We start from the raw sequence: 24,727 nt of genomic DNA on the forward strand, positions 1-24,727 counted from the left end.
GCCACCCTGTTACAAAAGCCCTGAATAATCACACATCCCCTTATACTCTCCACTGTCTTAACTGGCACAGTGAAGCTCTTGCTGTCAGTTTCTAGGCCAAAAGGCCCTGGGGGCGCACAGAAAGTCTTTCTTATCTGAGGGTTCCAGCCATTGGAAGTTGCTGCCCTTCAGAGACTGCCAGTGTTTACAACCTTCAGGGCGTATTGTTAGACTGTAGTACAGGCGAGTCTCATCTTACGCGCATTTAACATGCGCGAATTCAGCTTTGTGCGGTCGGCAAAAACAAAAAGAGAGAAAAACAACAATTTAAATATGTAGGAATATTAAAGAAGGTTTATATTAAACATAGTTTATATGAGAAATGATTTATTGATTTGTTAATTAATACTTTATAACTTAAAATTTATGTTAAAAGTAAATTTGTAATTCCCAGCATTTAGCCTCTAACCTGCAAGCCACCAGCTGTGTCTGTGTAAAGCCTGCTCAAAGAGATACTTGGTTTAAAACTTAAGCTCAAAGAAATACTTTGTATAAAACTTGCTAAACATCTGTAAGTTTTCATCTCACTTTATCTTTGCTTGTTAAAAAACAGGGAGTCTCACATAAATTGGTAACACCCCAAAAAGTAAAGAGACAGTGAAATAGATGTGATTAAGATAGAAAATGTATGTAAATGAATGGTTAGGGAGTCACCAGCCTGAAGAATTCAGTGTCGGCTGAAGAAGGTGTCAAGTGGGATCAACCAGATGACCCCCGGAGGGCAAACTGGAATCCACCCACCACACCTCAAAGGAAGGAAAAACAAAACATGTAATAACATGGAGCCAGCCACCTGCTGATTGATTTAGCAACAGCAAAATGAAGCAACTCTCATGAACTGACATAGGAATAAATTCCTATAAAACTGGACTCTAAAGACTGAGGACTTTGAGTCTATGGTTCTGCTGCCAGCCTCCAGGAGCATCAGATGCATCTGACACAGACTCAGCTCCATCCTCATGACCAAAATACCTGGCCAGTAACTTGGCATGAGCAACATCTAGGCTGGTAACTATAACATCTATACAGAACCTGAATGAATGAGTGAGTGAGTGAGTGTGTGTGTGTGTAAGGAATAAGTATCAGAGAGGTAGCCGTGTTAGTCTGGATCTGTAAAAGCAACAAAGAATCCTGTGGCACCTTATAGACTAACAGACGTTTTGCAGCATGAGCTTTCGTGGGTGAATACTACTTCTTGCATCCGAAGAAGTGGGTATTCACCCACGAAAGCTCATGCTGCAAAACGTCTGTTAGTCTATAAGGTACCACAGGATTCTTTGTTGCTTTTAAGGAATAAGTAGTAATAGAAATAAGTAGTAAAACAACGTTGTTTGCTTTTGTCTTTTGTTTTGTTATGGTATTTACAATAAATGTGGCATCTTTGCCTTATCCCTCTTAATAAGATCCTGCTGGTTTTTATTATATTTGTATAACAAATACTGTTCCTGTAGTGTGGGTGATTCCGCCCGCCATTACACTCAATGTAATTTTGACTATATGCGTTTTTCACTTTACGCGCTGACAGCGGAACATAACCCCAGCGTAAGATGAGACTCGCCTGTATTTGACTTTTGCTTCTTCTCAGACCTTTGGGGAACTGCAGATGCTATTTGTATTCCTGCTTCGTAATTGATTTTGAGTGCCTATTAGCACAGCAGTCACATGCTGACTTGCAGATTATATTGCACGGATTATATTAAGATAAAAAGGGTTTATTTTATACTCTAAGCCGTAAATTAAATACGCAGTAGGAGGAAGCATTAGTACTGCAGCATTAGGTACATTTTATTTTTGGATGTGTTAAAAAGCATTTTAAAGCTTTCAGCATGGGTAATTTTTGGATACAGGATATCCAACTAAAAATTCCTAGTAAAACTTCTAATGAATCAGCAGTTAACACCTGGGTTGGGCTGTCCATTGTATTATTTCCACTCAGTATCGATAATCTTTCATAATTCACGTGTAGAAACAAATGGATCTATTCAGTCTGACCACTGTTTCTGCTGTACTTATTTTTTACAAAACCATTTGTGGAGAACAAAGGTTTATCTTCCTCTACAGCTTAAAAATAGGGCATGATTACGTTCAGTATATTGACAGACTTATGTTACTGATCAGTTTGACTTCCTCTTTGGTTCAATGCCAAGTTTCCATCTGCTCCTGAGACATGCCTAACATATTGGATTTCAATTTTCTTGGAAAACAAAAAGGAATAGTGCAGCAAGACCATAAGGGATACAGTTCAGTACATTAGTCTCCAATTCTGAAAAACTGGTATATTAAAACAAAAATCCAGCATTTACCAACAGAATAGCAGTTCTGTGACTAGGTCAGTAATTGGATGTGTATTTATATTGTTTCCAGCTGTGATAGCAAAAGTCTGAAATAACAGTGAAACAAGTACTTTTAACATTGGCGTAGTGACTTTTAGTCAAAGATGTTAGATTAACTAACATCTTTTTCTTATCTAAGCATGTACTCCACATTTACATACAATACAGTCAACTTCCTGAATTCTAATGTGAAAACTTATTGCACCAGTGATATTGTTTGGAAAATATAGGGCATGTATTTTAAGTGTCTATTCATTAAGACATACAAAAATATTTTTAAAAGTACATAAAATTTAGTACATACTTACAAATCTTTTTAAAACTACTCCCATTTCTCCCAGCAGAGCACTCATGTACTCCACACATCATAAAATAACCACCTCCTTCAACCATCCCAAATTCCTAACCCTCCCAACAGAATAGATGAGCTTTGCAGAGTGCTGTAAGGTCACCAATCCAGGCTCTGTTGAACCAAACTGGGTAGGGAGTTCCAGTGTAGGATCCACCTCAAAAAGTTGCTAGCTTGAGTAGAACTAGTCAGAAATTTTTCACTTGAATGTTTTTCTATTGGAAAATGTTGATTTATCAAAGGAAACATTTTGTGCAAACTTCTTGTTTTTGTCAAATCTTCCAATAGAAACCAGACAGGTTTCCAAGAAAAACCTGTCTGGTTTCCTACCAGTTTGCCCACTGCAGACCCAGTGCTCTCAGGGCTTCTAGGTTACCTCCCACAGAGCCAGGAGCTAGGCAACCCTGGCTCAAGCTTGGGCTACTAGGCTCCTGGTTTCCTGGTAGCCTGCCATGTGGGCAGCTGGAACACCAGGCAGTTCTGGGAAGCTTGTAAATTTCATTCTGAAAAAAGTCAAATAGAAAATTTTGGGAAATTCTGAAATTGCCTGGTTTTGGTCTGATGATGATCTCCTCCCACCCCCATTTCAAAATTTCCCATGGAACAGAAATTCTAAGCTTGTGCCCCTACTTATTACAACAGCAGCAGTATCATAATGGCAAAGAAGCAGTCTGTCAGGTATGCCCACTCCATTCCAAAACATTTAGGGTTAAGGTAAAAAAAAATATCTTACACTCCACCCAGAAGCTGTTACCATTTAAATATACTAGTCTTTGGGAACCTTAATTGCAAAGTTTTTCATATCAGTACATTTTCACCAGAGACATTTTACTAATAAACTTAAATACTTCTTATATGACTTGAAATAAGTATCAGAGGGGTAGCCGTGTTAGTCTGGATCTGTAAAAGCAACAAAGAATCCTGTGGCACCTTATAGACTAACAGACGTTTTGCAGCATGAGCTTTCGTGGGTGAATACCCACTTCTTCGGATGCAAGGACCCACTTGCATCCGAAGAAGTGGGTATTCACCCACGAAAGCTCATGCTGCAAAACGTCTGTTAGTCTATAAGGTGCCACAGGATTCTTTGTTGCTTTGAAATAAGTAGAGGACAGTTTAACTAATGGCTGGATTTTAAGATTATCTTCAATACTAAAGGGTTGGAAAGCTGTAATATCAGAAGATATTATGTATCTTTTTTTCTTCCTCTGAGTTAAAAACAAGAATTGAAATTTACCTACCAGAATAGAGACCTTCACTGGAGAAGCACTTGGCCAAGGCTCAGGGGGCATCATAATGGTATGGATGGTGGGGCCAAACAGTTTGCAATGAGGTAGATAAGACATGTTTAACAGTTTTAATTAAGTACCTTACCTTTACTTGGTTTCTAGCCTAGCAGAGACAGAGTATAAATCAGTGAAAATATTCATCAGCTGTGAATATAAGGTCTAACAGGTTCTTAAACAAACAGACCACTGCTATCATGGGAGGCCTTCAAAGTAACTAGACTACTCTATCTGGGATATTAGATGCTGAAAATCAAAATGATACTTTTAGACATGTAAATTGCTGGGGGTTTGGACAATGCAAAGGCTAAAGGAGAATGGCAATGAAACTGCATTTTTTTTATTTGGTGGGGGTGAAAGAGAGGACTTTATTTTCTATGAATTTTGTTTTCTAGTATCTAGTCCATTCTAAACTGCAAGGTGGACGTAAACAGCAGCATATCAGAAACCTCCACTTAGAATGGCTGCATTTTCACACTCATTCTTGTACACAGGTTTGAATGAGTATGCAAGGTACAAGGCAATGGAGAATCATATTTATTCTAGTCCATTATGCTACTAAAGTTAGCTATGATTTTGCATCTTTTCATTTATGCTTACCATAATGAAAGCATCTTTATGTTTAATCTTAAAACACACAAACCTTAAACTTGGTCTACACTTGAAAGTTATATTGGAAATAGTTACCTCACGGTGTGAAAAACCACACCCCTGACCAACATTGCTATGCTGACGTAGCCCTCAGTGTAGGCACAGCTATGTTGACTAAAGAATGCTTACTTCAGGATGTGGTATTCCTACACAGATAGAAAAACCCCTTTCTGTCAGTGTAGACTGGAGCTACCCTATGGGGTTATTCCAGCATAGCCATGCTAGTATAGTCTCTGTCGTGCAGACATACCTTCAGTCTTTCCTAGATTTTCAAGAGCTTGGGTGTGGGCTTCCAGAAGAAAGGAGTATTGATTTAGAAGCAAAACCCGACACTCAGATTCAGAATATTCTTGCCATAATTAATAGGATGAGGTCTGAAATGTCAAGCTGGTGGTTCCTACTGACACAATTGCTTTCTTCTCTCCTGCATTTTCACAACAAGCTTCCCCAAAACTTGATTCGCAACAAAGAAAATGATCAAAGCCAAAGCAGATTTAACTAGCAAAGGAACAACAGAGATGGATCCTTTAGTTTTATTCCCTTACTCTTCCTCTCTTACCAGGATGAGTTCACAGTGGCTGTATATATTTATCTAAGGAAAACACACTGGGGGAATTGGACAAGAGGTACATATGGTAATAATTGAAGATATACCAATCTCCTAGAACTGGATGGGACATATGTTTGAGTTTAAATCATTCTTGGAAAGAGCTGCCCAGGGGGCCTGGGGCAAAGCAATTTGGGGGGCCCCTTCCATAAAAAAATTGCAATACTATACAATACTATATTCTCGTGGGGGCCCCTCTGGGGCCTGGTGCAAATTGCTCCCCTCACGCCCCCCTGGCAGCCCTGGGAAAAATAAACCCTCTGCATCTCGGCACCAACCCAGTTTTGAGAAAACTTCTTTACAAGGTATCACTGGTTCTCAGCATCAGCTAGTGCTAAAAAGCACCAAAGCTCATTAAAAGGGTTGGACAAATATTTTCCGTCAAAACTTTTTCTGGATCGAAAACTAGGGTTTTTTAAAAAGCAGAAAAAAGTCACGGACAATATCTGCTTTCCTTCAATATTTGTTGTGTTTTTTTTTAATTGAAAAGCTGAAATTAGTCTGCCATAACCTGAATATGGTTTGGGGTTTCAGAAGTGTGTGGCTAAATATCTGCTGCTTGCTGTGTTTGATTGTTTAAAGAAACAATAACAAAATTCTGCTTAAAAAAAATCCAAAACTTTTGAACCAACTCAGCTTGCGACCAAACGCCTGAGCCCATCCAGTCAGAGATTTTTCCAGGTTTCTGATACTCTGCTGGCTTCCTTGACTCATATCTGTCTCCATAACTTTGGGTTCATTTAGCTTAGAACATAAGAACAGCCACACTGGGTCAAACCAAAGGTCCATCCAACCCAGTATCCTGTCTACTGACAATGGCCAATGCCAAGTGCCCCAGAGGGAGTAAACCTAACAGGTAATGATCAAGTGATCTCTCCTGCCATCCATCTCCATCCTCTGACAAACAGAGGCTAGGGACACCATTCCTTACCCATCCTGGCTAATAGCCATTAATGGACTTAACCTCCATGCATTTATCTGTTTCCTAGAGACTGGCTCCATGGAGTCCCTCACAAACTGGAGACAGTTACTGTGGGTTTGTCTTTAGTATAGACTATGTACATACTCCACGAACTGAGCATTTGAGCTTGTTCCAGAATCTGGGATGAGCCTATGTTGTGAAAACTAAAATGCTCAAAATAGCACATGCATGTGAATGGACACAGGGTGCTAAAATTAAATTAACTCAGGGGTTCTCAAACTGGGGGCCGGGACCCCTCAGGGGGTCACGAGGTTATTACTGGGGGTTGCAAGCTGTCAGCCTCCACCTCAAACCCTGCTTTGCCTCCAGCATTTATAATAGTGTTAAATATATAAAAAAGTGTTTTTAATTGATAAGGGGGGGGGTCGCACTCAGAGGTTTGCTATGTGAAAGGGGTCACCAGTATAAAAGTTTGAGAACCACTGAATTAACCCCTCTGGAGCCTCAGGGAATGTAGGGGGGGGGGTCTCCCTTGGTAGGATTGGGAAGGATATTGCTCTTCTCATGTGATCCCTCCCCCAGTGGCTAATTTTAAATGAAGCTACCCTCCCCTGACATGAATCTCCCTATGGCACTGAAATTAAATATAGACTATAATTTGGCATTTGAGAAGTGAAAGGGATGGTAGCCCTAATGGAAAAACTAATAGCTTGGCTCTTCTGCAAACCTCAAACTGCTGAATGAGCTTTAGGGTAGGGAAGGCTGTGCCTCCCAAACAGCCTGGCCCTGCCCCCATCCGACCTCCACCCACTTCCTGCCCCCCGACTGTCCCCCTCAGAATACCTGACCCATCCTGCTCCTTGTCCCCTCACTCTCCCCCAGAAACCCCACCCACCACAACCCTCACCCCAGCTCCCTGTCCCCTGACTGCCCCAACCCCTATCACCCACCCCGAGTCCTGACAGACACCCAGAATGCCCACAATCCAGCCCCCACATTCCCTGTCCCCTGACCCCCCCCAACCTCTGCCCCCTCCCTGTCCCCTGACTGTCCCTGGGACTCCCTGCCCCTTAGCCAACGCCCCCGGCCTCCTCACCCGGAGCCTCAGCCCATCCAGGAGCTTTCCTCGACAGAGGCAGCGTGGCTGCAGCTGGGCCCCTGAGCTCCGCCCCGCTCAGAGCCGCGTGGTAAGGGGGCGGGGCTGCGAGCTCCAGGCCGAGAGGAGGGAGCTCAGGCCCCGCCCCTTACCACACAGCTCGGAGCGGGGCGGAGCCCAGGGGCCTCGCTGTCCAGGGATGCTGCTGGATGCGCTAAGGGAGAGGGGCAGAGACTGGGTTGGGCTGGGGCCGGGGAGAGAGCCTCAGCCATTCTCATGGGGGCCCCTGCGGAGCCCGGGGCAAATTGCCCCACTTGCACCCCCCCGGGGCGGCCCTGTTCTTGGACATAAGAAATTGGATGCTATTCATATAAAGAGGCCAATCTTGTGAAAGTGTTAGTTTCAGGTTAGAGTGGCTGGTGTGTAAATTAAACCAGAGAAACTCTGAAGCAGCTCCTCCACCCCTAACACCACACATTCAGCATTTTTTAATCAGTCTCAGCTACTCGATGTCAGCCATTTTCTGTCTAGTAGCATATGCCAGACAAATAACAAAAGCCCAAATCTTTTTTAAAGTTCATTTATATTTTTCCTAATAAGATACACTAAGACAGTTATTTGACATTAAATTTCTAAAATTATGTTTCTCCCCACACACACATTCACATTCATTTTCAACGTGATGCTATCCCCAAGTCAGGATTGTGCCAATATTTCTATAGTAAATCCATAACTCAAGTTATTCAACTTTTTACTATCATAAACCCTTTTACTTTTGTACTGCAGGACAAATCCATAACAGGAAGTACTTGAATAACATTTACTCAAGTTATCAAAGAAAATAGGCATTCAGAACAAAGGCACCCACTCAGGTGAATATGCATTTTATCAAAATGTATAACAGAACATTAGGAGACCATCAATTAAAGTCACATTTCCAAACATTTTTATCTACTTTTGGTACAAGTAACCCCTATGATTACTACAACAGAAAGAAGTTCTCTTCCATTTGTTCACTTTGCATGTCTGACACCACTGTTTTGTGGATGCTGCCTGCCTTTCCCAGGCTCTGCAAGAAGGTGTTTAATGGTCATAGCAGCAGCAGAGCTAGTACAAAAAGGTTGGGAGGTAGATGTGCAGAGAGAAAGGATGGACCTGAGCATCTTCAGTGGTGTTGCCTTCAGGCCCACTCAAAATTTCCTTGTGAATAAATGAAGGAGCAGTTTGTTTAAAGTGTTTGTTTCGTTTCTTTACAAAAAAATAAATCAGGATATGTTTTAAAGCGTGCTCCTCAGAAAGGTTTTAATAGTGAATTAAAAAAAAGTATTCAATGTGACTGCCTCTCTGAAGTGGCCAGTTATGCCTCTCTGGACAGCTGTGCCTCTGCAGGTGAAAAGAGAAGCACAAGCCAAGTGGTGGCACCTGCCGGAACAACACCTTTGTAAGGCAATAAAAGGGAGTGGGCTGCAGACTTGTGCAAGTGTAGGTAGCAGTTGCTGAACCACAGTCCAACAGATGTGCAGGGGGTGGGGCCATGGCCCTGATCAAACACTCTCCCTCTGCAGTTTCTAGCACTAGCTTCAGAAACTGCAGGCTCTTTTGGAGTCCCCAGCATCTGTAATCAAACTGTGGCCCTCTTCCTTCTAATGCTAGGGAGCCCCTAATTTGGCCCTAAGTATGTAAACTTGATGGGGCAGGGGTCATGTCTGCTTACAAGTCTGTAAACAACTCAGGATAATATGGTACTGTAAAAATAGTAAACAGAACAATCAATCAAAGTGAGGCCAACATATACTCTTTAAAAATGAGCAGCACAGTGCAAAGGTGAGCAAAGTGCCAGCTTTAATTTTCAATTTAAATTTCCTTTTGGAATTTGAGTCACAACTAGGGTGCTTTATTAGAAGACTAAAATGGAAGTTAATGAAATATATATTTACCATTCAAAATAATTCTGCTTCCAGTCCACATGTCCTGTCTATCCTGTTTATTGTTACTATGTATTAAAAAACCCAGGCATGCACTTACAGCTGAAGTTTCTTCCACAGCCTGGAAAGGTTCTGTTTTGAAAGCACTGACAATTGTATCACACACATTATACAAATATGTTTAGTTGTAATTATTAAAATAGTCTTGACAACACTCTTTCAAGGCCTCAGTAATGTTCCTTTGTAGCAGAAGCATATGCAAGAAGTGTATATTACATTCATGAGCACAATATTTGAGTTTCACTAAAATAGTGGATATACAAGTCAAAAGTCTGAAAACAAATAAAAAAGCCACTGCTGTTTAATACAGTCAGTGTTAAAGTATGCAAGCAGCATAAAATGTTATTCACAGTTTGCAAAGTTAAATAAAAATCTTAGCATTTGAAATACACATTTTAAAAGAGAAAAATTCACTTGTCACAGCCTCTCTATAACAAAGACAGTTGAGTAGATATTGTGCAGAAAAGACTGAAGGAAAAAGAATCATGACAGCAGCAAATGTTCAGTTGAATTAGTTTTGAAATCAACATAAGAAACAGTGCAGACATTTTTCTGCTGTGATTTAAAAATGTAAGAGCATATGAGTGAAATATTATGAACTGAAATCTTTTACCACCAACTTCGTCCTGGCATTGTTTTAATTAGACTAATCACAGCTGACTGTGAAAAAGAAAAATTAAGATTAACATTTAGTGATTTAGAACAAATCAATGGTGAGGAAGGGGTGCTTATAGTCCGAAAATGACTGTAAAAACACCACAGTGGCATCTTCAATTGTTCAAAAGATGTCTTTCTAATTGTGAGGCCTGCAATCCTAGATAGGAAAGTCAAACTTGATGCTTTCTGACTCATCTATGACCCAGGACAATTCTGCAACTAGAATTTAAGAAGTGCATTGGTAATTGGTTTGTGCCAAAAGGATTTACTCTATAGTAACTATGCTGGCTTTGCAGTGCTAACGGCAAATACCAATTTAAAAAAATGTTTTTCCCCCTCAATATAGTAAGTCACAGGAAGTAGAGATGACTAAGAAGTCATTTACATATAGTCACTTTCGTATCAATAACTACTCATTATAGACATTCTGTTCTCATAGCAAGATAATCTCTACGGCTGTTCTTGCGGCCAAATTAACCACAGTCCTGATTAATACTATGTTATTCAGGGAGTGGACACCAGAATCTCAGGACTGCTTTTCCCTAACCCTGGTCTTACTGCTTAGTTTTGTACAGTGTGGTATGGCAGCAGTATCTGTAGTAGAGAAAGATGTGCTGGTGGGTCTAAGTGTGCATCTTCCCTCTGTGTTCAGAAGTGTAGTTTTAGGACTGAATAAGAGCATATTGGAGAAGGGGAGACAAATGCCTGAAAAAGTCTTGGATGGTAGGTGAGAAGAATGCATATGTATATATAATAAATTTACATACAAATAATGGAGTAATTAAGAGAACAGAACTGGAATATGTAGAGGAAAAAGACAGCCTGGGTTAGGAGGAAAAAGGTAAAACAAAACAGATGTAGAAGCTGGGGGGGGGGGGGGAATGAGCGCATTGTTTACAATAGAATTATACTTATTCTTACAGATGGAAGTGCTGTTTCCAGAAAAGCCATGAAGTAGCAGAATCTAAAATGAAGCACAAACCGCTTGACCAAAAGGCAGAGAGACAGGGAGGAGTGAAAAGAGAAAGAAGTGAGTAATTTCTTTACATTAGAATGCCTGCAAACTGCATCTGCTATAAAAGTTTTCCAAGAAAACACACTTCCTTCTTTCCTGGCAGCTTTATTTAGGGTGTGTAAACTTAAGCAAATTCAGATCCTTCCTTCAGGATCTTGTTCCTAACGTCATTCTTTATAACGAAGTCCCTTTATTTCAGTATAGTATGATGGTGCCAGTGCCTGCTTACAGCTTCTTGCCTGGTCTTCGTTACTCATCCCTCAAGTTGCCTATGCAGATCCCAACCTCAGACAAAGATACCTTAGTTTAAGCCCTCTCTCCTAGAATTTTAGCCCATATGTGCCACTGATTCTTGAATATATCTGTCCTGGGCCTTCCCTGAACGCTCTCTAGCATCTGATCCAATGTCAGGCCTTGAATATCCATCCAACATATTAATATCTCAAACACAGGACAAGTTTTAGGGGTCACTAATCTCTTTGGCCCTAGGCTTCATATTCTGAATCTGCTTTTGCTGCAAACTTTACTGAGAATTTAGCCAAAGTCAAAACAGAAAATGCCCATGTGTCTCCAAATTCTCTTAAGAGCCATGCAATATTTTATAAAGATCATCATGCAGTGGAAACAGTTTTATTTGACTTTGATATTATACTATTTGGACAATAGATTTATAATAATACAAATTATTTGTTTTCTTCAAACTCATTGAGTGAAAATAGCATCCTGAAAATGTATTTTTGAAGTACTTTACTAAGAATTATTTTACCTGTTGTTCTAGTTATTAAATTATGTGACATTTTTAATAAAAATAAAATGTGACCAGTTTGCCAAATTATGTTCTCAAGTAATCAGTAACGTTTCACCCCTTTCATTTTACTCCTGAATCCCAACTTGCTTAATCTAAAAATGTTTACAATAAACAGTGAAATAGTTTGGTGCACCCAGAACCTGGAGTCAGAAAGTAATAGAGCACATTCTTTAGAAACCCTCTATTCCAATTTTTAGGCTAAGATGCATTGCTTAAGGTAATTTGCAAAATCAGAAAATAAAACTGTCAATGCTACACATGTAAGGTTCATTCTTCTATAGTAAAATTTCTCTGTTAGTGCAATTGTGGAATGTAAATGTCTAAAAGATTTCCATTGTCTCATCGAAGTCCTGACCAACTGTGAAGGTACGAAGCCCAACCAGAGGGCCGTGATGCACTTTCTTCCTCACCTGAAGGGAGGAAAAATATGCTTGTAATCTTCACCAGCACTGAACAACAACTATGCACAAGTGAACTGAACGATGCAATCTTATTGAAGAGAGAGACAAAAAATGTACTGCTGTCAGTTTTCCTACAATCCCATCCTTATGTTTGCCAGTTATCTTTTTTTAAGAGATATCTTTTAAAATACACTCTGGAAAACTGCTACCACATTGACAGATTTTGTCATCATGAAACACCACTGTCCAGTGTACGCTTTGTTTAGAGCTGTGGTCTCCAATCTTTTTACACACAAGATCACTTTTGGAATTTAAGTGCAACCCAGGATCTACCCCACCCCTTCCCTGAGGCCCTGCTCCGCTCACTCCATCCCCCCCTCCCTCCGTCACTTGCTCTCCCCGACCCTCACTCACTTTCAGCGGGCTGGGACAGGGGTTTGGGGTTCACGAGGGAGTATGGGCTCTGGGCTGGGGCCGAGGGGTTTGGAATGTGGGAGGGAGCTCTGGGCTGAGCCTGGGGCAGGGGATGCAAGAGGGGGTGAGGGGTGCAAGCTCTGGCAGGAAGTTTGGGTGCAGGAGGGGGCTCTGGGCTGGGGCAGAGTGTTGGGGTGCAGGAGGGGGTAAAGGCTCTGGGAGGGAGTTTGGATGCAGGAGGGAGTACAGGGTACTAGATCTGGGGGGAGGATCAGGGCTGGGGTAGGGGTTTGGGGTGCAGGAGGGAGTCCGGGGTGCTGGCTCCGGGAGGGGGCTCAGGGCTGGGTTGCAGATTGCCACCAGGCTGCACTTACCTCGGGCGGCTCCTGGTCAGCAGTGCAGCGAGGCTAAGGCAGGCTCCCTGCCTGTCCCAGCCCCACACCGCTCCCGGAAGCGGCCAGCATGCCCTTGCAGCCCCCGGGGGGAAGAGGGGAGGTCATGTGGCTCTGCGCGCTGCCCCTCTCTGCAGACACTGCCCCCGCAGCTCCCATTGGCCGCAGTTCCCCGTTCCCGGCCAATGGGTGCTGCAGGTGCAGTGCTTGCAGGCAGGAGCAGTGCACAAAGACCTGCCCCGCCCCAGGAGTCATGGGGGCATGCTGGCTGCTTCTGGGAGTGGTGTGGGGCCATTGCAGGCAGGGAGCCTGCCTAGCTCCGCTGCACCACTGGACTTTTAGCAGCCGGAGATCGTGATCGACTGGCCGAGGCTCCGGGATTGACCAGTTGATCGCGATCTACGGTTTGGTGACCACTAGGTTAGAGTATTTCAGGAAACATGTCTGCATTTGGCAAAGAGATAAAAGGCCTGTTTCATCTCCTTTATTGACTTCACCTTGAAGATCCCATGTTAATGGTAAGCTCTATTCCCTAGGGACTGCCAGAACAGCAGTACTCAATGCTAGGAACCTTTTCTGCATTGCCATTCCAATTATAAATCCTCCCACTTAGTGCATTAGTGTGTCTACACATTTCACTGTCATGCTCACTTCTCCTCACTTCAGGAGTAACTGACTTATTCCTTATTTAAAAAAATGATCTGGAAAGTGCACATACTGCAGCTGACAATTGAAAATGTTTAACTAATTACAATTTCCCTAAATAGGGAAAATGACAAAAAATACCCAATAAAAATGTTTTGAATGGGATAATACAAAAAGCCTATTGCAAATTGCAGAGTGAATTATGTTTGACAAGTACTCTTAACACTTACCATAAGAGGGAGCTTCCAAAATTCTTGCAGAGGCCTGAATTTTCCTAGATCCTTGTACTTATGGGATATTTGTTGGAGAGTATTTTCAAAGGTGGACATTAGCCACTAAAAAGTTAGTTTTATAATATGGCCTTTATTAATTAAAATTAGACTATAACTTCTAGTTTCTTGGGAGAGCATCTGCCACGGGAACTACTTCACAGTACCTTTTTTCCCTATATCACTTTGAATGAAATCTTCAGAAAAGTGACTATGTCTGCTATGAGGTTTAACAAGAAAGGAAGTTATATCTACCTGTTTCTCAAAGGTTGTATTTTTATGTCAGATAATTTTTTTTTTTTTACTTTTGGCTAACAGTCTTGTTTTATTACAGTTATGAATATCTTAACTCCCTCCTAAATGACCAGAATAGTTCTATTCCCTGTCTGTTTACACCATGTTCCTGATTTTTATTGTTCTGGAAGATCTACACAGAAGGATGTCACACCAGGTTTCATTTTTCTTTTCTACTTTCATATTCTGTTTCTGCAACTTTTTGATAATAGGGAAAAGTACCTCTCATACCGTGGGCAATTGCAACAAGTTTTCCCTTCTCTTCAGGGCTAAGCTGCAACATGGTGTCCATTACTGGAAGAAGCCTCTCTCTTTCACTGCCTGACTTCAGAAATATAAATTGCAGCAGAACATTTTTCAAGTATTCCAGATTAGCAACAGACTTCTCTCGCTCTTGGTTCCTTTCCAGTCGTCTTACTTCACTCTTAAGAAGCTGCAGGCAGAAAGAAACCATTAAATATTACATTTTCTTATTGATTTTTATAAAACGAACAACTGAATACAAACTAATCTGGAAACACAGCACATATATATTAGACATGCAATAAGGTATTGAAAGTGTTCAGTAGTTTACATAAGATGTGTTCTGGGCAAAGATCCCATGAGGCCTGAATGTACAGCTGGCCTCCAGATAACACTATTGGTTCAGAATCCATTTAACCTATTTATAATCTTAAACACCTTTTTGGATAAGTTCTGCAATATTAATTAAAAGTAATTTAAGTTGCATAAAGAAAGTATGGGGGAACAAGGTACTGTGCAATTCTGGTGATCAGGAGTAAAATTCAAAAGTTTGAGTAGATATGTACTTGGGTTATGTTTTGGCAAACTATTCACTCATCTAATTAGGAAATATTTATATAGCAAAACAAGTGGTATGCACCCAAATTTTGATATTAATAGACTGTGCATCTCAAGAATGCTGTTTTGAAGACTGGCTTCAAAAAGCTGTTACCTTCAGTTGCAGAAAATGCAAATTGGCTTTGTTAACTAAGGAGGTAAAACAGTCTTTGAAAACAGAACCTTTGAATCCACCAACACTGATCAAATTGAGTAACTCCTACAATAAAATTAGATAAGTAACAGTCATTTGATGCTATATCAGCTCAGTATTCGAGCATCCAAAGAATCTTAAGCTCAACCTACATTTACATCTATTGAGTAAAGTGCACTTGCATGTGAGAACTGACTTTTATCTTACCAACTACTGGGTGTATTTTGTCAATGTTATGTACATACAGTATGTGGAATTTGAAAAAAAATTATAGGTAGTTAAATTTTACATCTCACCAAATTTCAAACCTTCCAGTTTGAATAATGAGTTTTGTGAAACAACTAATTTGGTATTAAGGTATAAAAAGAATTGCTTTGGAACACATACATACAGTAAACAAAAACAAACAACCCCCCCCTAAAGAGACATATCTAAAATGTCAGTGAGTGCATGGCTACTAACCTTAATTTGTTCCATTAATATTGCATTGGTTGCTTCTGATTCATGAAGCAATCCATTCAAATGATCAGCACTTTTTGTTGTTGTGTTTAGCTTCTGGACCAGCTCTTCTTTGGTGAGTTCTGTTTGCCATTGAGGTGGCTCTGCAATTTTATATTTCAAAAAGGATTACTTTGGAGTTTACTTTACATGGTACTTTACATTTGGACTGATGGTTTATCAGGGTCATTTTTCAGAATTACACTGGTGTCATGGAGGCAACATCAAATCATAGAAATGTAAAATCTGACTTCTCAGAGTTTTTCCATCACCACACATTTCTATTATTGCTGCCAAATTTTTGGTTTGTGATTTTTTTGTACATACACGAAATTTAAAAAAAAGTACTAAAAAGTTTGTAGCAACCAAATTATTTTTGTAGAATCTGACTTCAGTGGTTCTTTAAAGATTTGGGGGAGGCACTCCTGGATTGTTTTTCCTTTTGGAGGAATTCAATATTTCCTTAAAATTGTTTTTGGACTTGCTTGTCATTTCTGTACAATTAGCTGGTTGTCCTGCATTTTCCTGCTCTACTTTTTTTGCGACTTCAAAAGGAAATACATGCACTTTGGCACAAGTTCCCGCTGCTCCCATGTTTTCCAGTAGCCCAATCCAGCTCAGATTAAAGCCAGTGGAAGTTCTGTGTCTGAATTTAATAGGAGTTGGATGAAAACTTAATAGCTTTCTATGCAGTATTCTGAGCTGTTCTCTTCACACTCAGAGTTTCTACAGTTTACCTACTCATTCACCCATCTGTTCTCCTTCCCATGAGAGTCCCTAAATGTAAATTTTATTTATTTATTATTAATTATTATTAACCAATTTTAAGTACTCTTGGAATCCATGAATAAAATCTGTAACAAACATAACCCTTAATCCCTATTTGAGGACAAAGCTTATACAAAAAATAATAATCTCAATGTACACTCAGTGCTAAAAATGCATAGCGGTCTAGTGTCTGCAATATGAAGTAATCAAAGTTCAGATTTCTAACCCCTAGGAGATCCTAAATTATTCTCATAAGCCTCAGCCAACTCCTCAAGTAGCAATGTTTGTGGTGGCAGCAGTGCCCAATGCTCTGAGCATTACAGCACCTAACTTTTACATGACCTGCTGCCAAGTGGAATTCACAACCCCGAGTTAGGAGCCCAGGCTTCTTATACAATGCCTGAGGAGAGTCAGGTACCTAAAAAGTGGGATTTACAGAAACCAGCATGTTGAGTCGAGAGCCATCTAAGCTAGCCAGTAGGAAATGCTCAGGAGAGGGGTGTGGCTTAAATCATGCCCCTCAAAGGGAGTTCGGTGTGTATCTCCATTCAGATGTCACAGCCACCAACCATCTCCTGGGGATAGGTGCCTAATCCAAGTCACTCATTTTTGTGTGTGTACACAAACGTACACACACACGCGTGCATGCACACACTTACTTTTAGCCCATAGCCCAATGGTTAAACACTCCCCCAGGATGCAGGAGAACTGGGTTTGAATCCCCACTCTGCTTGATGTAAAGCAAGGACTTGAACCCAGCTCTCCTACCTCCCACTGAGCTAAGGGGTATTCCTGGGTGAGACTCTCAAATCTCTTCTGTTGAAGCTGTTCCACTTGTATAAAATATATTTAAAAATAATCAAACTAGAGAGAGAGAGAGCAGAGACAGTGTGTTAGGGCACTCCCCTGGGATGTGGGAGACCCATATTCAAGTCCCTGCTCCACATCAGGCTGAGGGGGACTTGAACCTGGGCCTCCCACATCCTACATGAGTGCTCTAACCGTGAGGCAACTGGATAAAAGGTCATCACCACCACATTCTCCTCCATTTTATGCATGGCCCAGTCCAGGGGATGTGATCTATGCTGGCCTGTGAGCACATCTACTGTATGGGGCCTTGCAAGTGAGATCTTTGGCAGAAATTTAGGCACTTGGGGACCTTACCAGTGGAAATTTAGGTGCCTAGGGAGTTTAGGTGTCTATAGGGTTAGGCGGCAGCTGAACAGGGGGGTTTTGAGGATCTAGATTTTGGACTTAGGCACCTGAAGTGGCTGTCAGGTGCTTAAGTCTCCCTTGAAAATCCCACCCAAGGTTGCTGCAACACCAGGGGGAAAAAGTTATGGTAGTAAAGTGGGAGAAAGAATGACAAGTATCTCAATGCTCTAAGGGACAACTTTCTATGGTGCCCAGAAGAGTACCAAGTAATATTGATTCTATAACTCAAATTAGTTAAGTACTTAAACATCTATTTAAAAAAAGGTTTTACTTGCCAAATTTTGCTTCAGGAGAATTAAGAAGTTGTTCCAATGATGGCATATAGGTACTGGCAGAAGACACAGACTCTGTGTCAGTTGTTTCCATTCCTTCTCCCTCTTCCCTAGCTACAGTGTGCACATCAAGAAGAGGAAGGTCAGTGTTTCTCCGTTCTCGCAAGTTCTTCACTGGCAGGTTTGAAACAGCCGGACCTGAAAAAGAATTTCTTTCGGATGGCATACATTAATAAATAACACAGCTGTATGCTGGGGATGATCACCCAGAAGCCACTCAACTGGATATGAAGGAGAATGTGAGAACTAAAGATGTTGAATACGTCTTTTAGCATCTTAAATTAAGGAGACGTACACACGCAGTAAAGTGAAACAAAGCATCATGTGAGAAGTTCAGTCATCCTTAAAGAATGAATAAAGCATATTTCACAATATAAAGCACAGCCTTTCACTTTAAAGACACCACTATAACTAAAGCCCAGATTACCAGTGATTTAAAGCATCTTTTAAATGGCCTATGTGAAACAAGTCACTGGTGTAATTATCTTAAATTTGGAGGGCAGTGGGGAAGTAAGACCAGAGATGAGGCTGCATTAATCCTGTAGCCACAGTGAAAGGGAAGGGAGGAGTGAAAAGCTGGACAGTCACCCCCTAAGAGATTGCACCTATGAACCAAATGGGTTGTCTCAGTCCAGTTTCTGGTCCGTGCCCACTCACCCACACAAATCCCAGCAGAAAACATTCTGGATCATCATATCTTTTTTCAGTACATATGCTAAAAATATGAAAGGATGGTGCTGGTTTTACCTTTAGAAAGATACGGACCAAGGGTTAGTTTTTTACTCTTTAGGAAGGGTAAGCATTTCACAGCATACCTGTTCAGTTTAACTATAATTAGTATATGGTTCAGTAACAGTGATGAGGGATTTTTTAAAAATAATATTGTAGATTGTTTCAATTTAGAAACTAAACCTCAAGGGATTTTAGTGCTTTTGAAAGTTGCATGTTGACAGATGTGGAGAAAGAGACAGAGACACATCCACATAAGAAATAAAATATAAACAGAAGCAGCATAAACACAAGCCCCTTCTTTCCCTGCGCATCCCTCCCCGCTCTACAATGTGCCTAGAACCTGAACTGGGGAGACCCCTTCTAAAAGTGACTTTAGCTCAGCCTCCAGAATCAGTCTTCAACTTATTTTCCGAGACTGCCAACAAGGGTGCCAATTTGGATGGTAATCTTTATAATACAGACTGACCCTTTAGGAAATGAGCGGAGACCACCAATTCACTCTATACGTGTCACTGTGTAGCCAAATAGCATTTGGGGACTACCAGTTTAGGTTAGGTTTCAACCCATGACCATGAGTTCAAAGGCTCTATTTCCTATTACCAATACCCTGAACCATTCAATACCCTGGCTTTTCAGTAAAGTTTTAAATAATAAAAAACAACAAGATCTCTATCAGACACATGTACCACTTATCTATATATGGCTAAAGAGGTGTTCTATAACTGCTTGGTGCAACATTTAAGAATGTATTACAAATACAGTTTACTACACACTATGACATTCTATTGCTCTTTTGCTAACTCAAGATCTCATTGCAAAAGACAGCTGTGTAGCTTAGAAGTTGTAGCTTCTTCTATATGCACCGAATCAGTAGCTTTACTCTTTATCTTGGAAGGAAATGTCCAATGGGCTCTCCAAAACCTGATACAAATGGACAGGCAGAGCAATAATGACTCTTAATTCTAGAATGACTCTTCCTCCCTCTGTCAGTAAGAAGACAAAATCCCAGATGTCACAGAGGAAATAAAGTGACGTAATTGACATAAGTACTGTATCAATAGTTGAGACCAATATCAGTGCTCACCATTTTATATGTAAAAAACAGTTGGTAAATGGGTACACCATATGTTTTTGGAGAGGTCTGTATGATTATCAACTACAGAGAAGTGATGAATCAGTCTGCCACTTAGCTAAACGTGAATAATCAACAAAAAGGGAGTTTTTGAGCTGCATGACTGTACAAACTTACCTCTTGTGCTGGGCTCACTCTTAAGTTGGAAGAATTGGGCTTCTACCTTGGATAGCTGCTGTTGCAACGTCTCTACAGTCTTCCTATGCTCTTCTTGCAAATGCCTCACTTGATCTCTAAAACTGTTCCGAAGAGCTTCGTTCTGGGTCATCAGCTGACTCACAGTCTGTGCATGCTCTGACTTCAACACCATGTTCTCAGACTGTATAGTACAGACCCTGAAAGGTGAATGTTTACCTTATAGATGATTCCCAATTATGTTCTTTTCCCCCCACTAATTATGCCAACCTAAGAAAAAAAAATTGTGCCTCATGCTTCACTGATAAGTAAAAGACCCAGGTTCAAGTATCAGGTCTGGTCTTTGTTTCTATGGCCAACAGGGAGCTGAAAGTATCTTTTGTTACTCTCTACCCATACCAAATGTCAACAATTCCAAAGATTATTCCATCCCACTCTCTGTGACAAGAAAGAAGTTTGACAGTACTACACAGGGAAGCAGGAAGAGAGAAGGGGAAGGATGGAGTTTGTTGAAGTGCCCTGAAGCAGAAAAATTTAAGACACCCATAACGCCGTCTGAAAAATTAAAAGTCACAGATGCTCACTCTGACTAAAATAGTGAAATGGAGATTGTGGGAAGGAGATATTTAAAAATGTTACCTTTCCACAAGGGCACTAATTGGACTTTAACTGGCAATGATGGGATTCCCACCATTCTGTCTATACTGTAATTTAGAGATTTGAACTCTTTTCCCAGTCAGAAGTGGACATTTGCATCAGATTACTTCACTAGATTACATTTTTCAACACAATGGGAGTTCTGTACATGGTACTTAGAAGTAGCAAGCAGCACTCAATGAACTGCAAAAATGTAATCTTTGAAAGTATACAGTTAAACAGAAAAAAGGTGTAGGGAAATTTGAGTAGGAGGATGTTTAAAATCCCGGAACTTCTATCATTAAGTTCTAATGGCAGAAACTCCAGAAGGTTGACAGCAAGAAATTAACAGCCCTTTTGGAAATCCTGCTAACTTTCTGCACACAATTATACCCTTTCCATGAATGTAGAACAGTTCAAACCAACAAAGGCTTGGCACCAACTGCACACACAATAATACAACATATTTAGTCATCAGAGAACCATACTTTTCTCGGAGTTCTGCCTCTTTCGTCACCGTCTCTTGCAGCATTTTATTGTGCCGTTCCAGCAGGGTGTCATGTTCAGACTGCAATGCTTGAAGTTCAGTTACATTGATTTGTAAATTATGCTGGGCATCTTGTAACTTTACTTTTAGTTGGTCTATCACCATTTCCATGTGTTCTCTAAGGAAAAAAACAATACATATTTTAAAGAGAGTTATCCCATTTCAGAACTGCCAAATGTATCATTAGTATTTTGGGTAATCTATTCTATTAGATCTGAATTACCTTTTCATTACACTAAATGGTTTGAATGATTCAGTGTTATGACGGAATTCTTTCTAGAATATAACCTTAGCTGAAATGACAACAAAATAGCTGATTTCGGGATTGTCCCAGAAACACATGGCCTGCTTGTGTCCCATTGTTCCTGGGACAGCTCGAAGCATTGCCTTATTAAGGGAGGGTGGGGGAAGAGGAGGGAAAGAGTGTTGTTAATAATCCTTTCAGCATTAGACAAGTTATGGGGGACAAAGCTAGAGAAGCTGTGGGTGGGAAGGAAAATAGATAATGGGTGGGGTGCAGGTTTAGGTAAGAAATGTCTCTTGGGCGTTTTTTGTATTTGTTTGTTTGTTTTGCACCAGCTTGGCAGGGGTGAACACAAGGTACAGGAAAGAAACAGTAGAAGGTTGTGAAAAATGGGGTTGGGGGGAAGGTGGCAACCCGCAAAAATTAACACCAGAAAAACCAGTCAGTGTGCTATATTCAGATAAATTGATTCAGGCAAGAGAAACTAGAGGAAAAAAGCAAACTCACCTGTCCCAATTTTGACAAAAATACAACTTTAAGAACCTAAAAGCTTATTCAAGCTTAGTCCTTACTGATGTGAATAATTCTATTGACTTCTAAAATGAACTATTTGTATGGTTAAGAGTTGTAGAAATAACCCTTTAACTCAGGGAGTAATCCTTCCTTTGAAATTTTATCCTGTATTATTCAACTGTTGATCAAACTGTCCGACGTACAAATTTCTGAAATTAACCCTTCCCCAACAGCCTATGTCCAGTAGTAACAGAACACTGCTTCCCATCAGAATTCCTCTGCTGGCAAAAGGGGAAGATAAGTAAATGAGACTCCCTTACAACGATCTTGTTTCAAAGAAACTCATGCCCTGACTAGCTAGAATCTGATGAAGAATTCCTCCGAATTCTCAGTATCTTTTATTTATTTATTTTTAAAACTAGGCAACAGCTCAGATGCTATTTAATAGTTTCTATCAGGGATCCTCCCCTAACGAATCATAGGACTCCCTCTGCTGGATCTGGAGCAGTATTTCCAGACCTGTGCCAAAGATCAGCTAATCATGGCTAGGACTAAGATTGTCATGCAAATTTTTAGTAAAAGTCACGGACAGGTCATGGGCAATAAAGAAAAAAATCATGGAAGCCCGTGACCCATCTGTGACTTTTACTAAAAATATGCATGATGAAATGGGGAGCTGCAGGCTCCCCACATCAACCAAAGGGCCTGGCTCAGAGGTGCAAGGTCCCACCACCACCTGCGGCGGCTCCAAGCCCCAGGGTGCCTCTGGGACTCAGGAGCTGCGGGGCACCCCTGCTGCCCATGGCGGCTGGGACTTTCTGGGAGCCCTGCTGTCAACAGTGGTGGGGAGTTTGGGGTCTTGCCACTGACTCGGCACTCCAGGCACCCCTGCCTCCACCCCAGCTGGGAGCTGCCTGTGGGGCACCCCTGCCTCCCTCTGCAGCTGGGAGCTCGGGCGCCCGCAGTTCCCAGCCACCAGGGGCATCGGGGGACCCTGCAGCTCCCAGGTGTTGGGGGCTCAAGTCACAGAGGTCTCTGGAAGTCACGGATTCTGTGACTTCTGTCACAAAATTATAGCCCTAACCATGGCTTATGCACAATGACTCTGTCATTTTAGGACACTGACCACTTTTTGACTATGATCATCAGGAATGGTTGCCCTGAAACAGATTACTGCTAGCGTAGATCCCACGTGGAATTAAGTCTAAGACTTTCTGAAACTGCATTGACTTTGTCTGGCCTATACTTGCACTTAAAAGTTTTCAGTACTAGTTCAGTTCACCTTTTCACCATGTTTATGCCAGGGAAAGTTTACAAAAAAAGGGTAACAATGGGTAAAACTGTTATGTATGCAAGTTTTCTGGGACTGGAACTGTTTAGTTTGGTTTTTTTTAACCGCCATGTCAGTTAACCTTGCTGAAAGCAAGGTCTAATTGACATGCTGGTAAGAACTGGACTGGCCCTTGGAGCCTTGCCTACACTCGCCTTTCGCTGATGCTGACAATGGTTCAGTTGAGCTGGTATGAACAGCAGCTTTTTGTAAGGAAGGTTGTAGCTGAAAACCATTTTCAACAGTACATTTTCATGCCACAAATCAGGCTTACACTGAAACTGTTGACCAAAAGGCAGACATTAGTTTCAGCTTCATTCTGAACCTCAAGGATCCATCCCCCCATCCAAGCAGGGACAAGAGAAAACAGATAATCCATGCAGGAAAAAAAAGTGTTTTACGTTTTGGTGAGGGAGAAGGTGGAGAAAGGGAGTGTAAACATACATTCATTCAGGAATAAAGGTTACCTGTTTTCTTTTAAATCAGGAAAATAAAGCCTTACTCTAAGATATCTGTTATATAGCTATATAAAAACAAAATGTAAATGTATCAAATTCAAAGTGTTTTGCCAACAGCCATTATGTTCAAAGTAGGAGTCCCAGCACAAGTTACTGAAAAAGGGGTATGGTCAACTTGGAAATCAAGTGATTTCTAATAATGAGTTAAAATTAGATTCAGGTTTTAAATCTGTGCTTGAGTTTTCCTGCCAGTTTTTTGGGTTTGATAGTCACAACACTATTCCCTCACCCACCAGTAATGTTTTCAAGTGGAAGACGCCACAGAAACAGGAGAAACTGGCTGACTATATATTATTTATTTGTATTACAGCAGTACCTAGTAGCCCTCAGGGAAATAGTGAAACATTTCTATTTTTCAGAGCAATATCAAATGTAGAACGTAATCTTAGTGAAAAATAGAGATTTAAAATTTTTTTTAGCTATAGTAACATAGATATGTGAAACAATTTTAGATTGAAATGTGATTTATAAGTTGATGGCATCCTTTTAAAGTGTTCTGTCTGGGTATTTCAGTAATCCTCAGTTATAAAATATGAATGCCAAAAATTAGATGTGAATCAAGAATCATCACATAGATTAACAAACTGCAGTAATGTGACAGAAATGTTCGCCAAAAAGACTACAGAAGTGGATTTCTCATCCCCCTGCCCTTTTATTTAAATAGGTATACAATAGCAAAAAAAGTCTTGCTTATTGTTGGCTTCATTAGGCTTTGACTACCGAGCACGTATAGACATAACTTTTACCTTTCTTGCTTGGCTCCCTCAGTTTCAGTCTGAGAAGCAGATTTATTCTTTTGTTGTTTTAAAACATTATGAACACGGACTTTGTAGCTTTCAAATTCAGAGGTAACAGCAACTTGTTCTGCCTATAATGTGAAAAAAGAAAACCCTTAATTATATATGCCACTTATTTATATAAAACCAAATAGTTTCAGTTTTACTTTGTGATCTATATGCATATTACATTG

General features: G+C 40.8%; 1 protein-coding gene across 7 annotated transcripts in view; it reads right to left on the reverse strand.

The window, feature by feature from the left end:
• Positions 1-7,847: 7,847 nt before the first annotated feature.
• The window catches only part of GCC2 (GRIP and coiled-coil domain containing 2), a 42,596-nt gene continuing 25,716 nt past the window's right edge, over positions 7,848-24,727 (reverse strand). For 5 of the 7 annotated variants that reach the window (XM_039532612.1, XM_039532584.1, XM_039532569.1 and 2 more), the window contains 7 exons: positions 24,504-24,625; positions 21,094-21,270; positions 19,952-20,169; positions 17,914-18,108; positions 15,620-15,759; positions 14,386-14,596; positions 7,848-12,158 (listed from right to left, as the gene is read on the reverse strand). In XM_039532612.1, coding sequence (XP_039388546.1) covers positions 12,088-12,158; positions 14,386-14,596; positions 15,620-15,759; positions 17,914-18,108; positions 19,952-20,169; positions 21,094-21,270; positions 24,504-24,625 — 1,134 coding nt within the window. In that variant the 3' untranslated portion in view covers positions 7,848-12,087. The remainder of the gene's footprint in view (positions 12,159-14,385; positions 14,597-15,619; positions 15,760-17,913; positions 18,109-19,951; positions 20,170-21,093; positions 21,271-24,503; positions 24,626-24,727) is intronic. The other 2 variants (XM_039532597.1, XM_039532593.1) reach the window with 2 other exon arrangements.

Source organism: Mauremys reevesii, linkage group 1 (genome assembly GCF_016161935.1).
Source record: "Mauremys reevesii isolate NIE-2019 linkage group 1, ASM1616193v1, whole genome shotgun sequence".
Classification (NCBI taxonomy): domain Eukaryota; kingdom Metazoa; phylum Chordata; order Testudines; family Geoemydidae; genus Mauremys; species Mauremys reevesii.